The 23,603-nt window shown below is 41.0% G+C and overlaps 2 protein-coding genes across 6 annotated transcripts; one reads left to right on the plus strand and one right to left on the minus strand.

The window, feature by feature from the left end:
- Positions 1-200: 200 nt before the first annotated feature.
- nexn (nexilin (F actin binding protein)) lies at positions 201-11,507 on the minus strand. 2 transcript variants are annotated; one of them, XM_068591188.1, is made up of 14 exons: positions 11,352-11,507; positions 8,988-9,435; positions 8,656-8,850; positions 6,620-6,704; positions 6,374-6,522; positions 4,849-5,046; positions 4,568-4,741; positions 4,214-4,402; positions 3,165-3,356; positions 2,454-2,648; positions 2,046-2,267; positions 1,755-1,943; positions 1,267-1,630; positions 201-1,122 (listed from the first exon to the last, which is right to left on the minus strand). In XM_068591188.1, the coding sequence occupies exons 2-14, from the start codon at positions 9,384-9,386 to the stop codon at positions 1,109-1,111; spliced, it is 2,565 nt and encodes an 854-aa protein (XP_068447289.1). In that variant the 5' UTR covers positions 9,387-9,435; positions 11,352-11,507; the 3' UTR covers positions 201-1,108. The 2 variants fall into 2 exon arrangements, with proteins under 2 accessions (XP_068447289.1, XP_068447288.1); XM_068591187.1 differs by lacking the exon at positions 201-1,122 and having other exon boundaries at positions 1,232-1,630.
- On the plus strand, positions 7,821-23,552 carry tab3 (TGF-beta activated kinase 1 (MAP3K7) binding protein 3). 4 transcript variants are annotated; one of them, XR_011078300.1, is made up of 8 exons: positions 16,131-16,307; positions 16,951-17,112; positions 17,329-18,601; positions 19,356-19,516; positions 19,925-20,018; positions 20,103-20,277; positions 22,134-22,217; positions 22,650-22,703. XR_011078300.1 is itself a non-coding variant. In XM_068591190.1 (7 exons), exons 2-7 carry the CDS (start codon positions 17,011-17,013, stop codon positions 22,790-22,792), a joined length of 1,857 nt encoding a protein of 618 aa, XP_068447291.1. In that variant the 5' UTR covers positions 7,821-7,944; positions 16,951-17,010; the 3' UTR covers positions 22,793-23,552. The 4 variants fall into 4 exon arrangements, 3 of the variants coding, with proteins under 3 accessions (XP_068447291.1, XP_068447290.1, XP_068447292.1); XM_068591190.1 differs by lacking the exons at positions 16,131-16,307; positions 20,103-20,277 and adding an exon at positions 7,821-7,944 and having other exon boundaries at positions 22,650-23,552; XM_068591189.1 differs by lacking the exon at positions 20,103-20,277 and having other exon boundaries at positions 22,650-23,551.
- Positions 23,553-23,603: the final 51 nt, after the last annotated feature.

A 23,603-nucleotide genomic window follows, 5' to 3' on the forward strand; every position in this document is an offset into this window, starting at 1 on the left:
GGAACAACCGATACTCCTTTGCAACACATAATACTTAAGTACATGTTTGAATATGACTTTATCAAGAAAACGCATCATGTGAACATAGTATAAAGCAAGAAAAATAACACTCTTTAATCCTTTAACAGTTCACTTAAAACAGAGCAAGTCAAATGTTCAACAGATCCGGTGGTAGGCCACATTTTTCAAGTCTTCCCAGAGCAACAACAAGAGACACCACAAAAAGTCTGTCATTTTTTGTTCATTTTATTAAAACATTTGTATTTATAATATATGACAAATATTCAGGCTAGCCTATGTTTATTTGTCAATTATCAAACCATAAACCAGTTACCTATTGTCAACTGAAATATGACAGTTGTATCAAGAGTATTACATTCAACTCAAAACGAAAAAAAGGGGGGTTCGAACATGAAAAATCCACATATTAATATTTTTTTAGATGCTGCAGTTTAAAAACATTTAATCTTGGCCTAAAGAGTTTCATTGAAAAAGAGATGTACACACACATTGTATTGTTCCTGTGACATCATTGTCACCACACCCTTTACTGTGGCATTTAAATGAAGTGACCCCACTTCTTAATATAATACCAGGCAAGTATCACAACACCATTTACTAATATGGCAGAAAGTACCGTGAACTGTTGAGGAGCAGTCGTAGAATACTAAAGCAAGATTTTCCACTGATATTCTTGCACCATGTTCTTTAAAATTAGCACACAAGAATATCTTACTGTTTACATTTCAATGCCTCAACCGTAATGTTCGCCATGTATGGACTATAAAGTGTGATATTTACAATACAGTACTATGATACTTAAAAATTGCCGGTCTCACAAATATCGTAAGGGCCTCGCAGAAAAGATAACCCTCGCCATGGGAACAAGAATCGTGTCTGGTTTTGGCACAAGTATCATCCTACTCTACGGGGAGTGCAGCTTTACAAACGTAAACAACAATCTTTGTGTGTGTTGTGTATCCCTCCCTTAGGAATGCCAAGCATACTGCTATTTTCTTCCCTCTGCTGTTTGACCATACCATGAGGGATGAAGTTTTACAAAAGGAGTGAGAGACAACAGGGAAAGTTTCCAGAACATGGAAGGGCATCAGTAGTCATAAGCTGCAAAAAAGAAACAGAAGAGCCGTTATCCAAATCTGCCCGAGTTCACGAGGATTAGGAGCATGCGATCCACTTCATGGAGAGAGGTTGAAATCCACACAGGAGGTATCATGCAGGCATGCAGTCACACCAAGGTGATCTTACTTTCTATTGTGAGGATGCAGGTACTCGCTGCTGTGCCTCTGCTGTTCACAGCCTTGCACATGTACTCTCCCTCGTCCTCTGGGAAGGTCTCCGGCAGGTAGAGGCAGGACGTCTCACCTCTCTCGATATACTGATAGTCCTCACAGTCCTGGAGCATCTCTCCCTCAAACCACCAGGTCACCTCCGGCTTTGGCTCCCCTGTGATCTTAACGGTGAACCGAACCGGCTCCGAGTCCACCACCGATTGATTTTTAAGGGGCTTTTTAAACCAAGGAGCCCCCGATCTGGCATGGTCCTCTTCATCTTCATAGGCTGCAGAGCCGTTGATGATGCTACCCTCTTCCTCCACGTCATCGTCCTTCTTCTGCAAACAGATTACAAAGAAATCACAAACTGTTTCCAGGGACAAAGCCGCCCTGAAGGAAATGCCTAATATGCTACCATAAGGAATAATCTTGCATATGTGGTCACGAATGTGAAATATTTACTTTTTGGAGGGCAGCATCAATCTCTTGCTGCTCAAACTGCATCCTCTGCAGCTTCTGCTCTTCTATCCTCCTCCTCTCCTCTTCCTCTCTGGCATCAGCCATCTGTTGAAATCTGGCTTTCATATCCACCTTCTGTTTGAATGGTGTCTCGTCGGCCCTCACCGGAGACGCTTCCCCTTCACCATCCTCCTGAAAAGGAATTTTAATATACAAGATACATGATAATAAAAACATAGCAGGAGGGTCAACATTTTTTGGTAATTTAAACATCTTGATTTATTAATGTCTTGCCTCCTGGAATCTCTCAGATTCTCTCTCTTTAATTTCATCATCAACGGCCTTCCTTCGTGCTCTCTCCATCTCAATCTTTTTTTGAATTTCGTCTTCCGTCAGTTGCTTGATCTTCTCAAATTTAGACTTGAGGTTCTTGGCCTGGATGGAGCCGGTCCTCTTGAGTTTGGTAAGTTCTTGATACTCTTTGCTTACAACATCTGAGCTTTCATTCACTTCATCCTATGAGACAGAAGACAATTTATTTTTGCATCGTTGCAAGAACATCGTCAATGATGGAAATGTAACGACGTGGCATAAAAAACAAGAGGTTACATTTGTTGTTGTAATAACATTTAGTACTCTATTCTCAAGCATAATTGGCTGATAAAGTTATCAATCTAGTCTTCAGTACTGCTCCGAACTGACCTCCCCCATCTCTTCTCTGAGTTGTTTAAACTCCTGCTTCTCTTGCTCCATTTTATTTTTGCGTTCCTCAGTCTTGCGCCTCCTCTCAGCTTCCTCCTTCTCTTTCAGGAGCTCTTCAAAGTTCATCTCCAGTTTTCTGGGCTGGAGTGCTTCCTGAGATTCACTCTTTACCATCCCTCCTTCCTCATCTAGTACCTATACAAACAAGTACACACAAAAGACGAGATTTATCTTTGATGGTAAAGTAACTAATTGCGTGACATTTCATGTCTACTTACCCAACATTAAATATTGCACAAAGCAGGAGCCATTCTTATTGTTGTTAAGAACAAACAACATGCATCCCATCACCATCATCTTCCCTCGACCTGTTTGCCCTTCTGCTTATAGAGAATACGCTCAGTATAAATAACTGTAGTTTCTTCTTATTTGAAAATATACATTTAAAATGTAAAAATTATCTTACTCTTTCATCTCCATATGCAGACTTTTCCTCATTGTAATTTTGTAATAAGTTAACCTAATTTATTTATTATGACATGCATCTTATAAGCATATGTACGTGCTGTTTGTATGTGTTTTTGAGCATGTTAATAGTTAGTTATAACACAGTTTTCTTCATTTTTTTGAATTGAGTTAAAGCCTGAGCATGCGCTGTTATGGATCAGGAAGCTACACACATATTCTGGTCCCTTAGTCATGTAGATTTACCATGCTCTTGCGGGCCTCAGCAAAGAGCCTCTTCTCCTCTTCCAATCTCTTCTTGGCATCCTCCTCCGCTTTCCTCTGCTCCTCCTCTCTTCTCTGGCGTTTCAGATCCTCAAAACTGGCACATATCTTCCCAGGCTCACTGCCCTCCAGGTTCAGCAAGGCCATCAGCACCTCGTCGTCCTCATCTACAAGCTGAGCCAGAACACAGCAAAGTAAGCTCTGTGTACTGGAGATAAAAGGGAGGCTAAGGACCGCTAGGTCAGGTGAAAACTACCCGAAAGGAATAGTTTGACATTTTGGGAAATACGCTTATTTGCTTTCAGGTTGAGAATTAGATGAAGAGGTCATTCAACTCTTACATCTGTTTAATAAATATGACGCCGTAGCCAGCCGCCGGTTAACTTAGCATACCACGAAGAGTGGAAACAGGAGGAAGTGATGTCAGGTCTGTTCAACGATAATCAACCTAAACTAATTAAGATGATGTATTATGTTTGTGTAAGTGTAAGATGACAATTCCCTGTTTTACGAGGGGTCATGTACCTGAATATTAATTAGTATTTTTTTGTTGCCAAACAACTAGCACAGATTCAATGAAGATCCTGCTCCCGATCAAGAAATAGTTACATAATCCCAATACACCTTTTAATTTGTTGTTTTTTACATATATTTTTGTTATTGAGTTAGTGACATTTATAGGTGTTGGATGGTGGGTTTTGTTACCTCGAGAAAGGTTTTCAACCTGCTTCCAGTGTTTAAGCTAGGCTAACTAGCTGCTGCATTATATTTAGCATATAGATCTACAGTGGTATAAATCTTTTCATCGAACTCTCTCGCAGAAAGTGAATCACAGTATTTCCCTAAATGTGTAACAATTCCTTCAAGGCCATTTAGGATCAAATATATATTTAACTTATAAGGATATTATCAATAGATGTGTTCAGTAACTGTTTACACGGCAACATCATTTTCATTATCTAAAAAATCTTTCTGAGCTCTATAGATTTTTCATATTTAATTTGGTATTTATTCATGGGAAGCATGCTGACCATGCTCCTCCTGGCTTCAGCGAAAGCTCTTCTCTCCTCCTCCATTCGTCTCTTGTACTCCTCCTCTGCTTTCTTGCGCTCTTCTTCTACCCTCTGCCTTTCCACCTCTTCAAAGCTCAGTCTCAGTTTTCCAGGTCGGAACTGCTCCTTGTCGTCCTGAGCTGGCTGAGGGTCCTCCTCACCTTCTTCCTGATAACACACAGACGTATAAGCATCGCTCAGCTCAGTTTATGCAGAGTAATTGAAACCTGAAGACTCAACTGTTGATCCTCAGTACTTCCTGGAATCAGGATACAAAGATGTTGACATTAATGCAATTTGCAACATTCCATTTAGATTAAGCTATAGGTTTACCATTCCCAGCCTGGCCTCCTCAAAAGCTTTCTTCTCGTCTAGAAGGCGGCGCTTTGCTTCCTCCTCCGCCTGCTTTTTCCTGTGCTCCTGTCTCTCCTTCTCTAACTCCTCAAATGTCATCTTCAGCTTTCCAGGATTCATCAGCACCTTCTCTGCAGGCTTCTCCTCGTCGTCCTACATCCAAATGAGAGTGAGAATGCATGATTTAAGTCTGATCCACAATCATGAAGGTGCAAAACAAGATCTTATAACAATAACGTTTATTTTCTTCATATCTCTACCTGAACAACCGAGCGCCGCTTGGCATCCCTGAAGGAGCGTTTGTTTTCATCGTATCGTCTCTTCTTCTCTTCCTCTACCTTCTTCTTCACTTCATCCTCTCGATTCTTCTCCATGTCCTCAAAGTTCACCTTGATTCTGCCTGGAGGTCGTGATGACTTTGATGGAACCACCCGGACCTCGATTGTGTCATCTCCATCCTAAAAGATGTTTGAGAATGTCGGGTTTATATGAGGTATGACGAAGGCACGCAATTAGGTTTGAGGTTGTTGTACTTTACTTGATTATTTAAATTTAGCTCTATGCTACGTTGAACTTTTACTCCATTTCAAAATACAATACTTTTAAATGCATGACGTATGTTATGGAGTTTCTTCTACATCATTATATGGATATTTTTACTTAAGTACTGGATTCTAATACTGTCTCAACCACACATGCTTGAGCTCTTTTAGACGACGTGACACACCAACTAACCAGTGGTAGAGGGAAAAGCAAATTCAGGTCAAGCTCAGTGCATACCCACACACACAAACAGGGAATAGGAGCATGTGGATGGATACGGGTCAACTCTGTTGGCCTAATGTCGCCATTTGCAGCAGGTTAGGGGTTGGGTGTCGGTCTAAGATAGCAGAGTCTAATTTAGTTGCAGTAAGGAGGTCTAGAAGCTATTTTTGTCACTGGGAGGTGTGGGAAACAGTTGCCAGTCATATGGTGTCTACACCTGGCAGCACGGAAAGTGAGCTGTTTTTTTCTCAATCTGCAAGTCAGTCTTCCCTTATATTCAAACAGAATCATTTTAATCTTGAGACATTGCGCTGTTTCTGATAAGATACAGAAAGCGAAATTCAATGTCTTCATATAAATGGCAACAAACAAAATTCAGTCATCATCAGTCATCGGCCCAATCACCCTTAAAAAAAAGGCCGTAGTTATTAAACAGTTGTTTTTAATATTCAGAAAAACAGGAAACCTGTATCACTGATCAAGATAAAAGCAAAACACACTACTGTTACAACTGTGACCTGTTTAAGTTTTTTTGTCTCGCTGTTGAACATATACAGCCTTGTTCACGTTTGACTTCACTACAGTAGAACAGAATTAGGGCCAAGACAAAGCAGGTAATTGCCTGTAATTGGCTATCTGGCACAAGAATACTTCATGTAACCATTCCCAAGAAGTACACTGTCTGAAGGTATCAAGGTATCTGTTCTGTACTTAATATGAAAAATATTCATTTGATTTGCACATCGTTTTTTAAAGTCTAAGACTTTAATAACTGATTTACCATGAGTTCACATTCTGGTCATGTCAACAATGCTACTGGTGGTTTCAGGCCTATATGCAGCCTCTGCCAACTGTTTGTGCGACTAAAATAACTCATCCGTGTGGCAGCTGAGGATTACCTGAATGATTACAGATACAACTAACCCATTTCCACCAGTAAGGTAGCGCTGCGCCATCTAGACAAGCTGTCTCACTTCCCACCCAGACCCTCTACAAGGAATTCAGGCCAGGTTTACTTACCTCAGCTGCTTTCTTTGCCAAGTCTTTCTTTATTTTGGCTTTTTCCATGTTGTCCTGGGTTTCCCTCTTCTTTCTCTCTCCTTCCATCTTCTTCTTTTCCCCCTCTTGTCTTTGTTTTTCCATTTCTGCAAACTTCCCCTTCACACTACCTGAGGATTTCACAGAGCACAACACAAGCCTTCAGCCGCATCTTCCTCCCAGATCCCTCGCTGAAAACCCATTCATCCTCCCCTTTGCACTTCTTACCTGTGATTTTAGGGACGTATGATTTTTCTACCTTTGCTGGCTTCACCTCTTCTTCCTCATCACTGGAAGCGAGCAGTTCTTTTATCTGTGACGGAGCAGATAAAGAGTTAAGGTTTAGCTGAGATCATCTCCTTTGCCACTCAGGAGCCATGCTGGTCCCAGCAAGAACAAGGGCCTAATCTCTGCTAATAGCCAGGTCACGTGACCTGCAGAAGGGCTTTTGATTGGGCTGTGGGGTTGTTGCACAGACAGGAGATGAGCGTAAGTGCTCGAGCCTGGCCAGCTACTGCACGGCTGTCCACAGGGAGGTGGTTCCCTCTGAGTATCACTGATAATCCACTCACACGACACTATATCACTGTGTTTATTTCAACATAGTCAATCTAAAACAAGAAAGCTGTCTTAATCTAGAATTCTTGATCTCTGACGTCCTACTTTAATTTTTTCATTGTAGCTTCTCAGTCACTAAAATATTTCCTCCACATTGGAAGCCAATGACCCGTGTATATTCTCTTATCAGTTTCTTCTGAAGAAAATCCAACACGACATTTTTTTATGGTTTGATTTCACATAAAATATTGATGTTATGTGACTAAATTTATACTAGAGCTGGAGTTAATTATTATTTGTATTATTGAATAATCTGTCTATTGTTTTAAGATTAGTTGAGTTATCGATTAGTCCATAAAATGCCAAAATGAAAAAAGGCAATTATAATTTCACTAAGTTCAAAATGATGTGTTCAAATGTCTTGTTTTGTCTGGCCAATTTGGAATCACACAAAACAGAGAAAAGCAGCAAATCATCACGTTTAAGAAGCTGGAGCCAAATAATAACATGCCGGGTTTCTTTGCCTCAAAGATTATTCTGTTGTCATATTGTTGCAAGTAAAATAATAATCTAGCAATGCACTACAAGATCAGACTACTGATGGACAGTTTTTTGTTTTTTTTAAATTGATGCAGCAACCCTGGTGCCCGAAATGCAACTTGATCACTGATAGTTTGGTCAGAGATCTGCAGGGTTGCTTTAAATCAGGGGTGTCAAACATACGGCGCGCGGGCCGGATCCGGCCCGACAGGGTGTTCAATCAAAATATATTTTATTTTTTTTATTTTTTTTTAAGAACGAAATTAGCAGAGCTGGGATCCAAACCTCTGATCCTCTACTTGTAAGACGGATATGCAAACCATCGATCCACAGTCCCAATTGATGTGAGCACTGATATTACTGTGTTGGAAGTCGTTAAACATGGATCACGTCATGAAAGTGGCGTCAACAACGCGTCACAAAGCGAGGGAATCTGCAGAGGAGAGCCCAGGCAGGTAAACAGAGGGCTGATGATTTTTGGTCTTTATGTTTCTAGTTAATTGTTGAAAGACCTTAAAATAGAGTTTATAATCTACAAACCTTCACCAATGATTTAAACATAGAGAAACATTGTCATTAATTATGCATTATTATGCTGGGATTTTACTGGTCCGGCCCACTTGAGATCAAAATGGGCAGCATGTGGCCCCTTCACTAAAATGAGTTTGACACCCCTGCTTTAGATCTACAGCACAGGTTGAGTTCCCCCTTTTCTGTCATTCAACTAAAAGTTTTAGCACGACTTTAAATACTATTTTCTGTAATTCTATTTGGTATATTTGGTGTGTGTAAAATATGGGATGTAGAATACAAAATAAAATAATGTTAAATGAGATGAACAAGCTTGGCTGCACAACATGCTTTTAGAATTATGTAGAAATTATTGTAGAGTCAGTGTGGTTCAGTCCTTTATATTTCTCATGCACATTATTAGGATTAAAATTACAGCCTTCAAAAAAACCAAAAAAACATCTTTTCATGTCTAGCCAAACCCAAGTTAAATATTACGCAAATTGATAAGTATGAATTTGTTAATTCTATAAAACACTGTGTGGTGTATAGAAGACAGTGAATTCTCACTCAAACCGGCATCCTCGTCGGCCCGTCATGCCTCATCATGCAATGCAGGTCTCGGTCGGAGATTAGTGGGGTTATCTGTCTTTGACCTGCTGCTTCCTGCGACTCCACTCCCTCTCCTTGACGTATTGTTCCTTCCTCTTCTGCTGCTCGCCGGAGTTTCTCAGCCGGCTGCGCTCCTCTCTGGCCTTCTGCATGGCCTCAAACTTGCCCGTCACATCGCCCTTGTCTTTCAGCTTTGGCACGTAGCTTCTGGCCACTTGCTTTCTGGATCGGAGGAGTCTCTGTGGTTTAACGGTGAGAGGGACGGTAACGTTATTGGGTAACGGTTTCTGTGAATCGACATATCCATATGGACGAGAATCACATCGTCCACTGAAATGGATCTCATCACTTTGTGAACTCTAATTTCCTCACTCACCTCTTTCTTCAGTGCCAGCTCAGAAACACCCTGGTCTTCCGTTCTGTCATCGCCTGCATCCTCCTTGGTCTGTGTGTCCACCACTGCACCAGTAACAGCTTCCGAGCTTTTATTTTTCTCATCGGCCGCATTTTCTTCAAGGTTCACACCGTTCACGCGCGTCTTGTCAGTCTCACTGCTTTCTTCGTCGTTCATGTCGCAAAGCTCTTTGTCTTCTCTTTGGGACGTCTTCTCGCTTTTCTCCTCGTCTGCGTTGTCCTCATCAACCGCCACGTCATCTTCCTCCTGTGTCGTATCCTCGTCCTTGTTTTCCACATCGCTCATGTTGAGTTCACTTTCATTTGTGACATCATCCATGTCGTGGGCGACTACCGCCGCAACCTGCGCCACCTCAGTCATTTTTGTACCACAATGACAAGTTGACCAACAGGATCTGTTCCAATGTTACCTGCAGAGCAAAGGACAACAGTTCAAATGTCAACTTTCTTGTCACATTGTGCACAGGTGGAGCATGCAACAGGAACTTGACCATATTAGACAAACAATCACATTTTCATGGAATTATCAGATGTATTTTTTTTTCAACACCGTAATTTTACCCCTTGCAAAATTGTATTGACTGGCACTTAAAAAAAGACAATATTCATAATAATTGTGTCTGCAAAATACATAGGCTGATACATTAAACATTGCATTTAGTATTGCACTGGCTGTCCCCTGCATTTGTTTGTGAACAGTGCCTTCATTTTGGCATCCTTTTAAACAATAAAGATGAAACACATGATTCACTTCTTTTCTATTTATTTACTATTCTATTTTTTATTTTAACCGTGGACATGGAACAAGTTTACAGCCAGTTGATAGGCCATGCAGATCCTCTACTTTTCCTATTTAATGAATGATTCTGTAATGTAATAATTGTCATAGTCTGGTGCTGGGATTTAAATGTTTAACAGGCAAGTTTAGGCCAAGGAAAGCCGCTCCATTTCCCAGCATGTTAAGAAAGAGTGCAATGGAAGCCCTCTATTTATAGCCCCCTTGTGGGTCCAGGACATGTGATCATGGCTATTTCGGAAGAGTGATAGGCAGTTGGGCAGTGCTCAAGTTGGCACCCACATGTCGCCCTTCAGGTCCATGACAAAATGGCCCGACAAAGAGCGAGACAACTGGATGAATGAGAGCTGTTTGGACTGTTAGTCATCCAACACAAAAAATGTTGCTGTTCATCCTCTACTGCTTTGTCCTCAAATACCTTTGATATTCATACATGAGGTTCATAGAGAACAACATGATGACACTGGTGGGGAGTTTATTTCAGCATTGAATGGAATAATGAAAAATGGAAATGTAAAAGTATGTGGCACAGTCAGTGTATCTTATTATTCCCCATCACATCAAAATCACATAGATGTTTAGATCCAATGCATTGGGAAATAACTAATTGATTTTCATCAGAATAATAATACAAATGCTGATTTTGTAACTAGGCCATTACATCTAATTTAAAAAATATTTTGCTAAATGTTGAAAGGTTTCTTATTAATTAGGGTTATTTTGACAAACCCAGGAACAAGGAGGTGGATGTCAGGAGACTGCTGTTTCAAATCCTCACTTACCATTTTCAAACTGCTGTAAGCATCATTCTGTTGTGAATTGATAAAGACAAATTTCGGAATACTTTCATATTAAGTATTTTGTGACTTGGAGGATAACAACTCAAAATATCAAATGTATCTCCTATATATATCTATCTATCTATCTATCTATCTATATATATATATATATATATATATATATATATATATATATATAGATATAGATATAGATATATATAGATATAGATATAGATATATATATATATATATATATATATATATATATATATATATATATATATATATATATATATATATTTAAAGAAACAACAAAATTCTCCTTCAGAAATCATCTGATCAGAAACTTGACTGTAATATCTGGCAAGTCATGTTGAACAAAACAAATCCAGTTAAATGACAAACTGGTGAAGTCCTATTTCTGTACTCAGCTGGCACAAGATATCATGAAATGAGTTTGACACATATACAGATAGATTAGTGTGGTTTGTATCAAGTACTGGACTAAAGCCTATCAAAATGATTGTGTTTCTGTCCCTGTGTGTTCACATGCTCACATGTTGCTGTAACTTTAACTGTTGTAGGCCATATAAGATGTTTGATGACTAAATTAAGATGCAGGCTATGATCTGTTCATGGCAACTTTTGGTTCAACTAATAGCTTTGACCTTGCTACATGATGATGAACAGACTGCGGGTTTATAAACCTCTTCTTCTGCCTATACGCACTTTAAACAACATGGCATTTTACCTCTTTCGCTTGCTGACGTCCTCTTGTTTTGGACTTTGGAAAAAAAAAATCCTTGGCTTCGACAGAAACCAGAAGAAGTGAAACGCAGGACAATCCGAGATGCGACCACCGGGTGCACCAACTCGACTGGCTGCTGGTTGCCTGGAGGTGAGACGTTTCCATAAAAGTACCGTTACTTTCTACCGGATACTGCATTCCGCGCGCGGCTGCCGCAGGTTCAGCTGTTGCCTCGTGCGCGCGTGCGCGCGCGCGAACACACCCACACCGTCTCACCGAGATGAATTGCAGTCGCAGCTGCATAAATACTGTTTATACTTGTCCATAAAAGTTGTTTACGGACAAATAGATCTTATTGTGTTTTAATGGTTAATTTAATGGCTTTAATATATTTAACAGTTTCACTGTATTTATTCTAATAGCAGGTTATTTAGGGTTAAAATGGCTGGAGTGATATATTTATGCCCTGATCATATGCCACAATGCAAAGTTATAGTGTCTTTATTAATATATTCAACATATGGCTATGATTAATGTTATTAATCATATTAATATTACTGTGAAAGCTATAGTATAATGGTGTTGTTGTTTAGTTGGACTAAATAATATGTATCCTCTAATTAGCACAGCATCGTAAATTACAGGCAGAATTAAGTATCATCCCATGCATGTGTTGTTTATACCCTGACCTATCTGTCATGCGCCATCACGCATTTTCCATTTCCTGTTTTTAATCAGTTCAACTAAAATGATCTTGAATCGTTTGGTAAACAATTCTGGTCGAGTCTGTTTGGGATACCTTCAATCTAAATTCAGACAGACATTATTATCTGCTTATTGGCCTGTTAGAGATTCCTGACTTATCACTCAAGAGGGACATCAACTTGTCCTTTGTTTTTTTTTCTTCCAGTTGCTGTCAATGTGCTATGCAGTAACGGTTGGAACTTATATTGTCATGCCAAGAACCTCACAAAGACAGTTTTTCAATGTGGTCACATCTAATCAGAAACATACATTCCTATCACACATTGTAGGACAACATACCTTCAAGTCTGCACCACACTGGTGAGTCTTCTTTAAGACGAGAAACTTCTCTCGTGGATGTAAATAGAAACTCTGCAGCAGACACATTTTGTCTGCTTTAATGGCTCCATGCACAGCTGCTGACTCACTGGCCAAACAGACTGCAGGCAGAAAATCCACCAAGTAAAGTCCCAATTCAAGTATTCTAGGAATGTAATAGAGATTTTTGAGAGTTGGCGCACTTGATGATACTTTTTAGCGCTGCCTAAACAATCAATCGTAATATATTCAAAATCTTGTTTCGCACACTGTGTTACATGGTTTGCTTGAAAATTATGATGTGAAACTACTATTTACAGTTTAAATGTAAATCGCAGGATAAACAGCTACTGTTATTAACGTTAATAAAATCATTTCAGCAATACTTAGTGTGTCCAGTTAGAGTGTTGAAGCTTTGGGAAACCCCCAACAAGAGGGTCAAAGCCCTGGTTAATACTGTATACTTAGAAGTGAAATCTGAGAGCCAGAGCATCATTGAGAGAGAAATAAATGGAAACATTTGGGACAACTTTGACAAAAGAATAGAAATTGCTTGCAAAAAGTAAAACCTAGTCCACGCAATTCCAAAAATCTGGACAAAATTAATATAAGACTGGTTGTATTATAATACATATAGACTGCGGCTCAGTGTATTTCCTGGAAGCTATAGCGTGGAACGTTCACTTCATATTTCCACTTAATGTGTTTTAAGTTCTTGAGTAAAAATAAATTAAGCCTTTCTTAAAGTTATATCTGAACAGTCCAATAAATTAAGTTGCATTAAATTGTTTAGCGTATATCTTCAAGATTTTTGACTGTTTTGGAGAAGCCCTTCTCACATGTACTCACTTCCTGCCCACATCAAGAGTCTGTTCTGTGAACTCTAACGGCTACAACAAAGGGACTGCTTTAAATAGCGCCACAGTTGTGACAACTTTTCAACACTGTAAGGACAGCTAACCTGAGTCACACTGGGCTTTATCGTCGGACGCTGCAGCTCCCCCCTGACGCCCCTGTGAATAGGTTTGTGGTGGTACAGCCCACACACCCCTGCCGAAGCCCCAGTTCAGACTGGCTCAGCAGGCCAAAACTGAATCAGTGCTGGAAGATGGACTCACAGATGCACGCTGTCCAAACCTCTACTGAAACAGTTTCTATCAATATCAAACAAAAAAAAGCTCAGCAAAAACTACTCAATTTCTGAACAATAACTCTTTTTTGGCAGGCCTTTCATACACTCTGCACACATTGTCAACAAATTATCTCTTGACATGTCTCGAACCTAATTCAAATATCAAAGGAAATCCTCTCAGTTTGCTACCATTCATATGAAGCTGATGAGGCACTAGAGTTTCCTGCCCACCAAAACATCCTGATGCCACTGCAATAAATACTATTGTTTAATGTCTAACATATATTCCTCAGGCATAATCATCATGGCTTCACTGAGTTCACTTCTTGTGAGATTTACTGTTGGAACTCTCTGTTGTGGACGTGCATGTGCTAACCAGATCAAGCTGTTGATCAACTTGTGTTTCAAAGCAGCTGCCCAGTTATACAATTAACTTAGGGTTAATTGTTTCTTTTGAAATGACTGGCCAATGACAAGCAAACTTCAATATGCAACATTTGTTTTAGTTTAAAATTCATCTGCATGTCCTGCTTCAGAACATTTTTGAGCTGTTTCTCACTTGAACCCAGTGATTACATCTAATAATCTCCCAGCAGTGACTGCTGACTTGTTGTTTTATGGGACAGGTACCACCTGTGAACCGAGCACGCCACACCACAAAGCATGTTTTAGGACACACAGAGAGCCTTTTTAAGTGAGGGGGGAATTTAGCAGAAGACAGTAAAAGTATGGATATGCTCTGAAATGGCCCAATAACCTGCATGTGTCTTTCCCCTGTGCAGTATTCAAAAACCTAATGCCAGCCAACCCATTGGCATAAGCAAGACATCATTTTGCATGACTGGCTTGCTGACAACCCTAAACAACAGAGAGACAGTATCCATGACTGACCACAACCCCTTAACAACACCAACCACTGCCTTATAAAATAATCCCATATACAATTGTGCACCACTCAACATTTGGTCACATACTCTGTCCTCAAATATACACTATTGCCTTAATCTGCAGAAATCAAGGGGGAAGATCATTGTGTTTCGCCTTGTCAACAGTTAAACCAAGGTCCATTTTTCTTTAGAGAGACCCATCCCACTTCCTTCCTATTATTGCCACTGAAGCGGGAGTGCTTGTGAAGAATTCATGGATCTCTCACTGCCCCCTAGTGAAAACTGAGACAAATGCATCTGACACAAATCCCGACTGTGCTCTTATCGAATTGCATTATGTCCCGTTGATCTCTTCGCCAACAACCAAAATCTGTGACTCAACATATCTCAATATTTCAATATTTTATTGTTTACGTCTGTATTGTTTTAATTCAAAGGCTGTCTACAGACCAAAGTAGACTGAACAACTGAAAAAAAAAACTTAAAAAAATAATGATAGCATTATGGTTACTATCTCAAAAAGACTTTTTTTTTCTCTGTACATTTTTACACATATTTACAGTGTAATTTTCAATTATGAAGTCATGCAAAATCAATTTAGATCAGGTCACTGATCTCTTCTCATGCAGAGTTGAGACTCACACAAGCATGTTAAATATGACATGATATTATTAGAGACAACACACGATGGACTTTAGGGATTAGGGATTCTGAGAGCTCATCCACCTCCAGAACACAAATTTAGAGAAAAAGACATTCAGAGCTGATTATATTGTGGAATTCCAGTCAATTATAAATGGAGCCGCAAAAAGTGTTCTTGGTCAAGGCATTTGCATCTTGTATATATCTTGTAATATACGTTTACAACATGTGATAGCTGTATTCTAGCTTGTTTATGATATTTGATCTAAATGAATAAGTAATTTGTCTTATTTCAACTGAATAATTGTTAATAGGCCACAAGTTTCAATGTTTCGTATGTGAGCTGCAACAGAGCAATTCAATAGGAGGAGCACAAAATCTCTTAGCTATTGAGGAGAACAGAATACCAACTGAATTAAAATGATCCCTTCTTAAAACACTTTTATCAGAGAGCTGGTCTTTGTTTCTGACTTTAGTTATTTACTTTTTATTTACTTATTTATTTTATAGAATGCCTTTGGTATTTGTATTTCTGCTCGCATAAATCCTTGTTTTCTGTTGACACATTAGTTATCAAAATTGTACTGATTCCTAATTTGTCGATTTCATGATTTTTAAATGTTTTTTAAATGTTCTCGCTTTTGTGAGACACTTTATAACTTGTGTATTGAAAGTGCTATACAAATAAAACATTTAATTATAATTTAAATGTTGAAAGTGTGGCATGAACAACCGTTTTTCGTTCATGATGTTCCGTAACATGTTGTATTATCATAATGTGGCCTATTAGGCTATATCATAACTAGAATATATCTTAATTATATTTATTGATCGCTGAACAGATTCAAGAGATCAAGTTTGTTGCAATTTTTCTAAGCGACAATTTGCTTTTCAGTAGCATTGAGTGAAAACTGTTTATTCTGCAATCGACATAATATACATAGATAAATATAAGAAGATGATGCTCATAGCTGATCAGAGGGCCCCAGCATGCGGACATGCGCACCACTGACAGCGTCGCTCCAGCCGATTTAAACAACTTCCTGGTCCGGGAAAATCTGACATTATCGCGACAGCCTGTTCGTATGCAGCTCAGCGACAAGGGGCCTGGTGCTGGAATGCGAAACCATAACTTATTTAGTCCAAACAAATCGTTGACAAACCTCAGCGTACCGTTTCAGAAACACAACAGGACTCAGCTGTCTTTCGAGGCATGAGGGAGGCTCTCGACATATGGTGAGTTTTATAAAGCCACCAGTGGGCTAACGCTAACTTTAGCGGGGTTAGCTAGCTAATCCATCAACACTTGTGACAGCTGACCAGCTAAGCGCTAGCACAGCTAGCTGGCAGGCAGTTGACGAGTTGAGTTAATCTCGTTTACAACGGGTGACTTTTTAGTTGCGGGTAACATCGACACATCTCCCGGGAGGGGCAATGTTTCCTGTCGTAGCCGCACAGCACTAGTGTGTGGACGTGTGTGTGAGTGATGCACGTAAGCTAACAGATGCTCAGGACGAGCCTGCTAGCTAGCGATGGTATGTCGTCGTTGCTTGGTGCAACCCACGGGCTAAACAAACAACAGAGTGACAGGTACCTTGCTGGCACTCTTGTGCTAATGTGAATGAATACCAGTAACGCTGGCGTGTTTGACTCTGTGATCGTGGGTTTGTGCATGGACTGTTTTTTTTCTTGGTGGATACATTATGCTCTCTTTGAAAACTCATGTTGACATGCCTCGTATAGACTATTAAATGGATTGTATTTGTCCGCTGCTGACACATCGGGTGTGCGACAGACACTGCTAATGGGATCATTTCGAGCACTCCCTTTATGTTTCGAGATTTGACGTCGTTTGTGTCTGTCATCTTTGCATCTTCAGGGTATGAGACGAGAGCAGTTATTTCATCATTCGCAGCTTTGTGCTCGTTGACTCTCTGTGATGGCGCAGGGAGGCTCTCAGCTGGACTACCACATCCTGCAGGACCTCAAGCAGCGTTTCCCAGAGATCCCAGAGGGTGTAGTTTCACAGTGCCTTCTGCAGGTATAACACACACATACAGTGTTTTTACGCTCAGAAATGCTGTTTCTCGGACGTTGTAAAATGTTGCAGTGTTCACATTTGTTAAAAGGTTGTTTTTTTTAGGATATCTCCCTATGTTTGCACAACCTGATGACCAACCTTATAGTATTGTCCATTTATGATGCAGCCTTATGATCCACACTGCATGACTGACAATTTTCTGTGTTGCTTTTGCAGAACAACAATAATCTGGATCTTTGCTGTCACCTGCTGGCTCAAGAGAGTAACAGATACCTGTATGGAGAGTTCCATCACAGTCCAGAGGAAGGGCGACTCAGTCGAAACCACATGCTACACATTAGCCTAGGATACCCAGGCTCAGAGGCAGGCAAGGCAAATGGAGGAGCAGCAGGAGTAGGGCGCTCCCTTGTGCACAGCAACAGTGACACTCACATCGAACCCCAGCGACCCAGCTATCCTGAGCCACTGTCGGCCCCTGCCACCATGGCTCCCTCCCCGGGTTACAATCCTTTCTTCATGAACGATCAGAGCCGCTCAGCTAGCACTCCCACTCCTCCACCCACAATGCAGGGCATGTCTCCCACATACTCCCCAGTCCCACGTTACACTATGAACCCTATAACAGTCACACTTTCGCAAAGTAACATACCCACTGTCCCACAAGCTCTGCAGATACCTCCCGGGCACTACGCTAACAGCACCAACGCCACCTTGTATATTCGACCCTCACCTTCCCAGAGCCCACAGCCAGCACCCTGGTCCTCCTCAGGGGTGCCTGTGTACCAGCATCAGCAGTCCCCCTACAATACTCCCACATACGGCTCGCCTTACAGCTCCCCACAGCATCAGGTCCAGCCCCAACCACAGCCCCAACCCCAGCACCAGCAATATGTCTTCCTTCCTATTAGCTCCCCAACTGTTCCCAGCATGCCCTATCATCATCATCATCATCATCATCACCAGCAACAACCCCAGCAACAGCCAGCTGTTTACAGGCCCTACCACACAAAAAGCTCTCTGAAGAACCAGATAGAGATTACCCTGGAGGGTCCACGACCTCGCAGCAACTCACCTGTGCACACACCCCACCCCCAGGGAACGCTTTACATGGCCACCAGCCCTTCACCCAGCTCCCCTTCGAGGGGCATCACTATGAGTGGACCTTCAGGGCCGGCATCTTTCCACCCTGGGATGTACCTGCAGCATCAGGGCCCTACAAGGCCTCGGCCTGCCTCCTCTCCTCAACCAGGCCAGTCAGCGTACACCTTCAAAATCAAAGTGTCCCCAGGTGGCCAGCCCCAGAGGTCCCTCAGCTCACCTCCTGTGGCCGAAGCCGAGTCTCTACTCAACATCGTAGACCAAGGGGAACACAACGCTGCCCCTGCACCCATCTTGCCCATCTCCGCTCTGCCAGGGACCATTGTCAGTCAGTTTCAGCACATGCCCCGACGTTCAAGCTCAGGCTCTGATGATTATGCTTACACACAAGGTAGGATATTCTTGTTTTTTTTCTATCTATTACTCTGCATGTGTTTGCATTTCTGTCACTGTTTTTTTCAGCTGGAGTTGATGTGGTTGGTTGGGGCTGTGTACATGAATACTAGACCAAAGCGTGTAGCCTTTGTGTAGCTGACTTCATCTTCGAAGACCGTCTCTTGGTTTATTAGTTGCTTGTATATTCTATCTCTGTCTTGCAAATTTCACATTTTGGACGGTATGAGAGATGAAGATTCACCTTCTTATTCAGTTGTGTGCTGCATCTTTGTGGACTTTTAATAGATAGAAGATGTTGCTACTGTAATTGGTAGCAGTCCTAATATGTCTTTATGTTTTGAAGATGTATTTATTTTGTTTAAAATTATGACTGTTATAAAAGTGATAAATGGCTAGGGTTGCAAAGGTCTGATGTTTTGTGTTTAGCTGTTATCTTGTTGGCATAGATTTTATATATTTGGGGCTTTCTCCCCAGCTGTGTAAATTATGTTGTTAGTGTCTACTTATTCTCACTTGTAACTGTTGTAGTTTTATGCTACATACTGACAAACTGGTCTTTGAAAGTTGATGGACAGCAAGTTGACCATGTTCTTTTAATTAGATTTTTATATTATATTGCTTTGATGTCGATGGTGTGCATGTGTTTTGTATGAGTAAAAACGGAGAACTAAAATAAGAGGTTTTATAGAACATTTTATTTATTTTTTCTTGAATTTCAAGAATGTTGTGTTTTGTGTGTTTCCTTGCAGCTCTCCTGCTCCACCAGAGGGCCAGGATGGAACGTCTCATGAAGGAGCTGCTGATGGAGAAGCAGAAACTAGACCACCTTAAGTCCGACGTCAACAACATGGAATACGACGCCCTTCAAAGACGCTTTCGAAGAGTCAACTCCACCAGTCTTATACCCCGAGTAAGGACTGAATGATGTCTGCTTATAAGTTTATGCCCCTACACATCTTCTAATTTTCACACGCTCACAAAAGGTGATGTACAACAATAGCCTGTGAAGTAATTATTCTTTTGCAAGCTTAGTCGAGTATAGCGGCTACATTGCTACTCAATGTCGAGGTTTGAACCAGGCTGTGGACTTAGTCATGAGCTACTCATAAAAAAAATACAACTTTACTTAACTTGGTATTCCAGGTACAGCTGAAATACTGCAATAATAAGACAAATTGCTGTATTGTATCATACACAGTGATGTTTAAAATAATTTCTTACCTGTAAGAAGAAGTTTGAAAAGTAGGGCTGAGGAATATTTTGGTGTTTTTTTTGTTTTGTATAATCTAACTGGGTTGTGTGTTTGCACCGTTTGCAGCCTGAAGAGATGACCCGATTGCGGAGTCTGAACAGACAACTTCAGATTGATATCGACTGTACCCTGAAGGAGACGGATCTACTGCAGTCGAGAGGTATACATACACACATGCCAACATACACAAATGCACATTGCTACACATAAACCTTTTGAAGTGTTTCTCTGATTTATCTGAAAGCATTGATCTTGAAAGAGCCAAGCCCAGAAGCAGACAGAGTTGGTTCCAAAGTGATGGACGTGGCTCCATCATACTGCATACATATGCAGCGCTCTAAAATGACTTGCTGGTCCGTGACAGGACCCAGGCCCATCCAAGGTTGACCCTCATTGGGCCCATGCACAGCGTTCGGCTGGTACGTGATCCTTGTTGATTACGTAACTGATAACAGCATTACCTCGATATGCCCCTAATCACTGTGTGTGTGGAAATGAGTTGCAGTGCTTTATCTATTTACCAGGAGTGGGGTTTTTAGAAGCTGAAACTGGCAGCGGGCTCAAGAATATGACCAGTTTGCTTGAAATCAACTCTGTGTCACTGAACATTGTGTCGTGGTCCTCCTGGAAAATTCGTGGAGTATTCGTCAACTTGGTTTCAGACTTCCAAATGCCTTTTGGCAAACACTGGCTGAGACGTCATGCATGCAAGTTTTTGACACTGTCTTTCTCTTTGCCACTCTTCCATAAAGCGGCGAATGGTGAAGCACGCGGGTGAAAGTTTTTATGTATACAATGTCTCTCTTCAGAGCCTTTGAACGCTGACTTCCGTCACCAGTGCTCCTCTCACACACTTGTTTTTGAGGATGCCCTGATCCTTAAAGAAGAAATTGGAACTTGCAGCTGCAAAATACTTGGATTTTATGGTCACCCCTGAAGTTCAAACATATGCTTATTGGTTGCATTGTTTCAAGAAATGTTTCTTTGTCCATGTGGTCATTACATTCATCCGATCTACTTCAAACTTTGTGGGTGTATTGCTGGGCACCCAAGGACATGTAGTGTTGAAGTTGGTGCAATTTGGACATGCAATGTTCAATATTTATAAACTTTGAATAAACACGAGATAGCGCTCTTTGTTGTCAGCAGCTGGCTTTTGCAGTGTGCAGCTAATACCTGCAGTGCCCTTTTCTGCTGGATGTGCTAAAGAAGAAAGTAATTCTACAATTGAGTGCATGGATGTTGTTTTAAGCTTCGGAAAAATTAGTCAAATTGTGGTTTTTGTTGGGACCAATGTAGACTGTAATTTGTGTGAGGGATCTTTGCATGCCTCTTTGAGTCCAGCTTTCATCACAAAGCTCATTACGCTAAATAACTTTGCGTGCAGAAAAAATTACATGCAGTTGCAAAAATAAATCAGAAAATCAAGTAAATCTGACTGCGAGGCCTGTAGCTCATATTTCTTTTTTATGCTGCTAAAATGATGCATCTAAGCGGACAATGAAATCCTATGTTGACGATTGTGGTCATAAATCTCTATGTAACTATATAAACACACAAGAAAGGGTAAACTTTCTTATCTTGTGGCCAAGTGAAGACGTGCCAGAAAAAAGCTTGGCTTCAGCTCGTGGCGAAATCCTGAAACTGTGTGAATGCCGGCACTACTTGAATTGTTTTATTTATTGTAGCATTGCTCTTGCGGCCGTTCCGTCCTGGTTCGGACCAACTTGAGTGTTGCAATAACAAAATGCGATGGACTGTGTTGGTTGAGGCGTGTTGCTTCATGTGCCAGTGAGACGATTGAATACAATCCCGGATGCTTAGGGTAACCATGAATCTTAAGGCCTTTCTTTTTGTCAAAACACTGCCCAGCAGTTTATTATACTATGAAACAGGATTTTTACAACTCTTGAAAGTTATTTAATGCATCAGTCATATTACTAAACTCTGTCTTAAAGTAAACATAAAGATTACGCTGTTCATGTTACAAATTAATCTAACGGGAATGTGCATGCACTTGCATGTATTTGATTGGCCAACATAGTACATAGCCAAATGACATTTCATTACTTGGCAAAAATGCAGCCAGTATTTTTCGTTTTGCCTGTTGACCCTGCAGTCTTTTTTTGTGTGTCTTGTGTTACACTGACTGAGGCGGCTTTATTGTCGGTCAGAACACAGCAGTCTGTCAGCAGGAGGGCCGGTCCGACTGATTGGATTTGTGGTTGGGATGGACATTTCTAAATACACGTCTGGTTTCTGCTTTCCTCCCCAGGGAAGTTTGATCCAAAAGCAATGAACAACTTTTATGACAACATTCAGCCTGGTCCGGTTGTACCGCCTAAGCCAGGGAAGAAAGGTAAGATTTTTTTAACTACTTCAATATTAAAGTTAGTAATATTGAGACATTTTCATAAGCATGTGTAAAAATAAAATAAAAAATAAAAAATCTTCTACAAGTAATGATATGTTGATATTGTTGCCAAGATGCCGATTTGAGTTTTAATTCAGCAAAGTTCAGGCTCTTCCTTACTCGCTTACAGTATTTGGCTTCAGGCAAATTCAAGATTTGTGACATTTTTATTTGACAACCGAGACTAAAAGCTGAAGTGAATTGGGTCTCTGTTGGTCAACGTGGGCTCCACAAATGGGTTAGCATGGAAACTATTGCTGTTTAGTGAATGCTCTCGTCCATCAACATTTATACTGACGGTTTGATGCTTGATTGCTCTGAAGTTGTTGTGTTGTGCAGCCTTTTTCATGTACTGCTTTGCTCTGTTTTTGTGAAAAGGGGACCAGGGCCCCAAGCCAGTGCCGGAGCCCCAGAGGGATGAGGACTTCGAAGGCGCCCAGTGGAACTGTGAAAGCTGCACCTTCCTTAACCACCCTGCCCTCAACCGCTGTGAACAGTGCGAGATGCCGCGTTACACCTGAGCTTAGCGCTGCGCTGTATTGCCCGCCCCTGCCCTATCCCCAACCAATCCTTGGATAGTATGAGCTCCACCCCTCCAAAAGCTGCAGAATCTTTCTAGAGGTCTGCCCCTGTCCATCAAGAAGAGCCACTATCCCTCTCTGCCCACTTGTCCTGCTCCTATCTACTACTCCTTTGCACTTTGACCCCTTTTTTCCATTGGAGGAGGATGATGATTCTTATTCAGGACCGTTGGAGACTATTTTCATGGCAAGTGTATAAAAGAGGAAGGGACGTGCTGCGACTCTTGGTAGTTGGTGCTTCAGAAAGGTTGAAGCGATTAAGGATGGAGGAGGAGGAGGAGGAGGAGGAGGAGCTATGTTTTACCTAGAGAACATTCCATGCAGAAAGAGTGACTGCTCTGTTTACACTGCGCCCATTCCTGAACTCAAATTGGAGGCACTTCCACTTTAATCTAGGACCTGTAACTCCCACTTCGACAGTGGAACAATGAAAGCAATGGTATATACATTCTGACTAATGCGAAATGTAGACTGTACACTGTATCTGGCTCTGTATTAGAGCTCATGTCACTGAAAGATGAACACTAAAGACATTTGCATAGGAGTATATTCCTGGTACTTTTATGCATATTATGATACCCTGTATTAAGTGTTCAGAAGATGTTGATGTTTCCTGTGCAAATCCCTCAACTTGCTGTACTTAATAAAGGAGCTGATTCTATGTGACTTGACCACGCACCGCTGGCACGTCTGCATAGTTTTTTTTTAAAAATAATTCAGATGCTCCTTTTTCGCCCACATGAACCAAACA

The sequence above is a fragment of the Clinocottus analis genome, unplaced genomic scaffold (genome assembly GCF_023055335.1).
Source record: "Clinocottus analis isolate CAN_PGR_092001 unplaced genomic scaffold, fCliAna1.0.p SCAF_25, whole genome shotgun sequence".
Classification (NCBI taxonomy): domain Eukaryota; kingdom Metazoa; phylum Chordata; class Actinopteri; order Perciformes; family Cottidae; genus Clinocottus; species Clinocottus analis.

What these genes read in the sequence shown, in the direction of transcription:
- nexn (XM_068591187.1), bottom strand. Translation starts at nt 9,386, where the DNA reads ATGACTGAGGTGGCGCAGGTTGCGGCGGTAGTCGCCCACGACATGGAT. An exon ending in TGGCAAAGAAAGCAGCTGAG is followed by an intron (nt 5,047 to 6,373) that starts GTAAGTAAACCT and finishes AACATCTTTTAG; the next exon opens with GATGGAGATGACACAATCGA. An exon ending in TTGATGCTGCCCTCCAAAAA is followed by an intron (nt 1,631 to 1,754) that starts GTAAATATTTCA and finishes ATCTGTTTGCAG; the next exon opens with AAGAAGGACGATGACGTGGA.
- tab3 (XM_068591190.1), top strand. Translation starts at nt 17,011, where the DNA reads ATGGCGCAGGGAGGCTCTCAGCTGGACTACCACATCCTGCAGGACCTC. An exon ending in TGATTATGCTTACACACAAG is followed by an intron (nt 18,602 to 19,355) that starts GTAGGATATTCT and finishes GTTTCCTTGCAG; the next exon opens with CTCTCCTGCTCCACCAGAGG. An exon ending in GGATCTACTGCAGTCGAGAG is followed by an intron (nt 20,019 to 22,133) that starts GTATACATACAC and finishes TTTCCTCCCCAG; the next exon opens with GGAAGTTTGATCCAAAAGCA.